The sequence below is a fragment of the Nelumbo nucifera genome, chromosome 5, assembly GCF_055504915.1.
Source record: "Nelumbo nucifera cultivar China Antique chromosome 5, China Antique-T2T, whole genome shotgun sequence".
Lineage (NCBI taxonomy): Eukaryota > Viridiplantae > Streptophyta > Magnoliopsida > Proteales > Nelumbonaceae > Nelumbo > Nelumbo nucifera.
Genome location: NC_142653.1, coordinates 18,584,493 through 18,590,836, shown reverse-complemented (window position 1 = coordinate 18,590,836; position 6,344 = coordinate 18,584,493). Strand labels below are relative to the sequence as shown.

The 6,344-nt window shown below is 46.6% G+C and overlaps 1 protein-coding gene across 1 annotated transcript; it reads right to left on the bottom strand.

Annotated features, from left to right (window-relative positions):
* Positions 1–2,316: 2,316 nt before the first annotated feature.
* LOC104595574 (E3 ubiquitin-protein ligase WAV3) lies at positions 2,317–5,907 on the bottom strand. Its single transcript, XM_010256354.3, has 2 exons — positions 4,976–5,907; positions 2,317–4,776 (listed from the first exon to the last, which is right to left on the bottom strand). Exons 1-2 carry the CDS (start codon positions 5,387–5,389, stop codon positions 2,860–2,862), a joined length of 2,331 nt encoding a protein of 776 aa, XP_010254656.1. The 5' UTR covers positions 5,390–5,907; the 3' UTR covers positions 2,317–2,859.
* Between the last annotated feature and the right edge of the window lie 437 nt (positions 5,908–6,344).

Here is a 6,344-nt window from a genome sequence, read left to right as displayed (position 1 = left end):
GACATGAAGCAGAATAAAGTAAAAGTCAAATCAAAATTAAACGAGAATTTACATTTTTTTCATTTGCACTCCCATGCATTTGTACTAATGCAAACAAAATTGCACTGCAACCAAATATAGCCCAAGCGATGTTAAATGGCATGTAAAAGGACATAAATACCCTTTAAATTTTGAATAGATTAAAGAAGCATAATTTTGAAATGGCCAAAACGGCCATGTTTAAATTCCTTTTCACTATGATTGAGCACCTTGGCTACCCTTGGCACCTTTCGAGTTTTCAGTGGGAAACTGGAGTTGGAGAATTTATTAGATGGGTTGTCAATAGAAGAAGGCAAACATGTGAATTCCCATCTAACAAACACACTCATAAAGCAGAGAGAGAGAGTTGAATACGTTGGGTTAGTCCATTGTGACTGTGAGGACAAGAACTTGCCACCTGTTCCATATTCAGAATACTGAAATCTATCAAAGCCATCGAATAGGTTCCCCGTAGATCATAGTTAAGCATAGAAAGAAGGTTGGTTATATATATATCGTGGGCGTGGGTTTTGGCTGTTTTCATTAGAACGACATAATAATGGATAAATCAGATTCTTGGATCTTGAGTTGTGACCCGTTGTATGAAGCCTCAATGTTGGTAACGGTTGACTCAAATGGGCCCAAAGCCACATAACGTAAAGCTTTACTTGTCCCCCAGGGGCAGGAAAGACGATGGCAATGGAGAAATGCTTAGTTGGTCGGTCACTTGTGCGGGTACTACAGGGGAAGGCATCCCGACAGTTTAGACTTGTGTTGTGACCATAATGTGTTGTCATTGGGGGGTGGTTGCGTACGTGTTGTTGGTACTTGGAAGTAAACAAACTGACTGATTGCTACAAATCGGTTTCCAATTGTTGTTATGTGATTGGGGGAGCCCCCCTAGCAAATATCGTTTCACAAAACTTAATTAACATACCTTAATACAGCTACATCCTACAGATGGTCAGATGATGCTTGTGGCTCAAACTCTTGACCTTTCGGCAACAGGATCCAATGCTGAACATTCAGATGATGTTGATCATTTTCGACGAGTTTGAGAGCAGAACACAGATGGGTTGAATATTATGGGTTACCCTAAGTAAAGAGGTGTGTGAGAGATACAAATACATACACACACTGCACGCAAGGACTTGGTGCTTAATTTAAGAGGAACTAAGGGGATCCCAAAACTAAAAGTGTCCTTAATTTAAGAAAAATCATCCATCACCAAAAGCTAAAGAGAGTCACTCTCACTCCCCCTCCCCCAGGTCCCAGGCTCCAGTTAAGTTTGGATCTCCTGATCTCCTGATCTCCTTACCCTTATTTTATTTTATCTCTCGTTGTGTGCAGCCTCAGTTTTCAATCTCTGATCGCCCACAAGGCACAAGGCACCCCCCCTTCCCTCCCTCTTAAGTCTCAAGTGTCTCCTATCCCAAAGCATGCACACATGCACAGACACCCACTCTTTAAGCTTGTACAAAAGTTGGTACACTTTACTTTTTTTTCTCCCTCCTTTTCTTAACAAAGTTTTTCTAACGTGGCCTCGAATCAAATCCCACAAGAGAATGTGTATAGAACTATACAAACAGATGGATATAAAGATGGAGGGGAGGGGTGGTGCACCCGGTCCCCCCTCTCCTCTCCTCTCATCTCTCAATAGTAACCCTTCCATATCAAACACGTCTCCATCTAATGCACTATTCATCGATGTGGCGGTAAACCAGAAATTGAGGAACCCACCATCATATCTCATAACAATAAGATGCATGTTGATGCAACTGGTGATAATGGTGATACATAGTTTGAGCTATTCATCATCGTTAAAACAGTAAAATGTTCGATCATGACACTCCAAATTATAGATTGGGTAATTTGATTTTGATTGGACAATTGAGTGTGCTGGGTGGTTGGGAGGGAAGGAGGGATCAACGTCCCACTGTCACCATCCGTTGCATTTGCCCACACACTGTAAGAGCATGAGATGGAGACAATCAACCTATGGAGTAATGAACAAGCAAGAAGAATCCCAACCTCGTTTCGAACCAACCTCACGGCTCACGCCTGTGTGAGAGAGAGAAGATATATACATATACACACCAGGAGTTTGAAGATTCCACGATGCTAGGCTGCTAGCAAAAGGAAAGCATTACTCTTTCTGGGAATGAAACATTGTTCAATCATTCACGTCACGTTTTCTTCCTTCCCTCCCCCATATATAGATATAAGCTAGGAGGATAAGGGGGATGCTGATTGCTGTAAAGGAAATCTTTGGAGCAGATGAAAAAAAAAAAAGATAAATTTCAAATGAAAACTATTAATTTTCATCATTCCAATTCCTTTCTCTTCTATTTTATTTGGAGTGAATGTTGTCACTTAATTTTCACTCATCCACCAACCCCCTTCCCCAAATAAAATAAAGCTAAACAATAAACCATTTGAACTAAAATTATATAAATATAAAAAAAAAGAAAAAGAAAATAGAAACATAACTCCGGCACATGCATTTACACAGCAAGATTACATACACGTACTTCCCACTTCTCTTCTCTCTTTCTCTCTCCCCTCTTCATTTCTTTGTATCTTTTTAATCAAAAAGATTAAAAACCGGGGGACAGGAGACAAGCAACGCCGCACCCCTCCTCAATCAATTCCTTGTGGGGTTTACTTTTTTTCGTTTTCCTTCCCTGTTTTTATCCCTCTGGAGAAAGCGCCCAACCGTCTTCTACTGCTTGTCTCTATTATACGCCCGGGGCCGCTCTCGCCCTCTCTCTTCTTGTTTTTTTTTTTCTCTTTCTTTCTCCTTTTCCTCATTCAAATCAACATTTTTTCTTTTAAAAAAATTTAGAATCTTGCGTTCTCGAAGCCGTGCAAATCGCTCACTCTGTTCAACGATTTCCTCATAATGGCTACTTTAGCCAGACGCTCGGCTGCTCGCCAAGCCGACGTCGGCGTGAGCGGCTCACCATTCTCGTCCGCGTAAACGGGTTCCCTCTCGGCACCCCTACCACCATTCCGCCTTTGGATCTGCTGCTGACTCTGATATTGATGCTGCAATCGCCAGTGCAGCTCCGCTAGCTCCGCTTCCACGCTGCGCACATATTCCTCACCCTCACTCGATTGCATCAACAACGCGCGAGCTGAAGACAGCATGTTGTACGCGCTTGATAACTCGTTCCGCTCCACCAGGCGACGCGCCTCTATCGACGCGCGAGTACTCACGTAGAAGCTCCTCAGCCGCTCGATCTTCGAGGCCGATGATCGGATGGCTTGCGGCCTCGGCACGAGAAGCGCCTGTTCCTTCCCATTGATCACTTCTTGCGTAGCCGGATCCTTGTAAGAGCACTGGACTGACATTATATGGTGGGCCCCCATAGTTGACGTTGGAACCTTCAGCTCTACCAGTAATTCCCTCTCCTCCTCGGCGTAGAGATCGCCAACCCGAATCGAACCGGATCGGAACACCGTTGGCCGTCCGCTGCAGTTGTACACGGCGGTTATCTCGGCGGGAGCCGAGCCAGAACAGAAGCCCAGCTGGATTCGTAGATCTTGCACGACAACGCTCAGTAACCCGCCAACGCACTTGGCGAAGGCGTCCTCCGCCGGCTCGTTGCTATGCCCGCCTTTTTCTCCGAAGCCGAACGCGTGAACTGGGATCTCCAGGTGGGCGAACCGCGTCGAAGACACGTTCGAAGTCGTACACCGTCGATTGGATGAATTGTTGGAGACCCGCTCGTCTTGGCCGTCCGATAGAAGCATGATGCTAGCCACGGGGTTCCTTTCCCGTCGGTCTTCCAGAACCTTAGTGGCCTTTCTGAGGGCTTCGCCGACGCTGGTGCCTTGACCACAGACAAGCCGATCGACGATGCGCCGCGCCGAGCGCTGGCCGTTAGCCGTCATTCTCCTCAGTGGCAACAATCTCTTGGTGCTAGCCGAAAAGGCAACGATGGAGAGGCGATCGGAGGAGCCGAGCGACGAGATTACCAAGCGCATGGCGCGTTTCAGCATGTGTAGCTTTGCGCCGGTCATGCTCCCGCTGACGTCGAGCACCGTGACCAGATCGATGGGCGCTCGGCGGCCAGGATCTAGCAGCGGCGCCGTCGTACAGCTATTGCGCGCCGAGGATGGAGGAGCCTTCAGCTTCAGCGCGATCACGTAAGTCTCGTGGCTTCGGTCGACCGAAACAACTGCGGCCTCTGGTAGCATTCTAACCTCGACGTTCCTCAAGTTTGTGGTGTTGATTGCTGCTCCATCTGTTTCTTTGAACGAGGACGAACGGGTCGAATTCACGAAGAATCCTTGGAATTCTTCGATCTCATCTTCCGCTTCATCTTCTTCTTCGCCGTTCTCGTCAGCCTCTGGTATCGGAACGAACCGAGCGCCGGCCGTCGGAGAGAGCAGCGGTTCGTCATCGTCATAAACCCGTAGATCAGACGATTTAGATGGCTGATCGTACTTGATCTTGACGTTCCGAGGAGAGGAGGATTCTCGTCTCTTCTCTTGATGCTGCTGCTTCACTGCACTGTGACATTTGTCCTGTTCATTTACTGCTTCTTCGGATTGGAATTGGTGTTGATTCTTGTGGGCGGCGAGTAAAGGTACTTCTCTCCAGCTGGCACGACAGACTGGGCACACGAGGCTGCCGTGCTTTCTAACGTGCGCAGCTATGCACGGGAAGTGAAAGGCGTGAGAACACTCTGCCGTGAAAATGGCGGTTCCTTGCCCCGTTTTCACGCTCTGCAAACAGATTCCGCAACTACTCTGAAAAAGGAGAAACAGAGAAAAAGACGATAAAGTCAAAAATTCTTTCATCATTTCGACTTTGCACGAACGAACACTAACCAACTATCACTGTGTACGACGACGATGAGAAAAAGAAAGAAAAGAGGGATGGCAATAGCATAAGAAAGGAAGGAAAAACAAGCTACAATTTCAAACCGTACTCGGTACTAGTTCTTACCCTGGAGAACCGCAAACTGGACTTGAGGAGGGAAAATGTCGAAGGCGATCTGGGAGACGATGGGTTGGAGCCCTGAAATAGTCGGGGGCTTTTTGTTGTCACCGTAGTCTTGCATTGGAGCTTGGGACTGTTGTCGTGCGAAGATGGTGGTAACAGAGTAGACGCTGCGGTCGTTCGGCACCGCAAGCTGGGGCTCGAAACTGGTTCTGCTTGCAAGCGCGGGGTGGAGGGATTGGACTTCAAGCGCGGCGTTGAGGGATTGCTACCGCCGGACAGAAAAAGGGCTAACTTTGTACAGCTTCTGGGACTGGGGCTGGGGCTGGTGGTGCGGGCTTGTTGCTGCTTGTCTGCAACTGTGTTTTCTGTGTCTCGAGGGATGGAAGTACAGAAGGCTCTCCGCCAACCAGTACCCATTTTGAGAGGTACAGGCCAAAGAAAGAAACAACAACCGGAGAGGAGATGGTGCTATTCTTCTTCCTCTGTAATGTTTGTGTATGCCGCCCTCTGTTTTTGGGGATTTGTAATTCTAAAGAAGAACAGTTTTGTTGTATTGACACTGCAGTTGCAGAAGGCAAAAGGGTAGGATTGGGTAGAGCCAGAGGAACATAGATGGATAGAGAATGGAGACAAGAAGGGGATGATTGGAAAGATTGCAGCCTTGCAGGGAGACGTTTATCTTCTTCTTCTTGCTTGCTTGCTTGCTTCTGCTGTTTTGCGCGGTGTTTTTTATTCTTTCTTTGCTAATGCTACCTAAAGGGATCACTGCACCAGAAGCTCTCCCCGTTCTACCAAAAATATTTAAAAGATGGCAATACTCAATTTCTTTCTTTCTCTCTCTCTCTCTGTATATATATATATATATATATCACACACACTCTCCCTTGAAATCTGGTACAAATGCTGCCGCTACCACCACTCTCTCCGTAAGATATAGGGGAGAGGCTTTTCATGGATGAATATTTATATTGGTTGAAAAGGTAACCTCGAATTTACACTCTGGTAACCGACGGGTGTCAATTTGCCTCCTGCCTCAACAGGTCAACGCTCTGTTCTCCGTCGTTAAACAAACTAAATTGGGATCTCTCTCTAAATAGAGTTAATAGACTAAACTCCAGTTGGGTCGTGTTCCGTAAGTAACATCCTCTCTCTATTTCTCTATCTATATCGGAGTCCGTGTGGATAGATTCGGATCTAAGGGCTTGATGCAGTGAAGGTGAGTGACACCTACAGAGTTTAATATCCTCGGGATACTCTCTGTTATCTTCACTCGGCGCGTGTGGCGTACGTCCTTATCTCTTAATGACCATATGGCATCATTTATTATTTTATTGCGATGACGATAAATGGAGATCTCCGGTAGTCCCGTCGG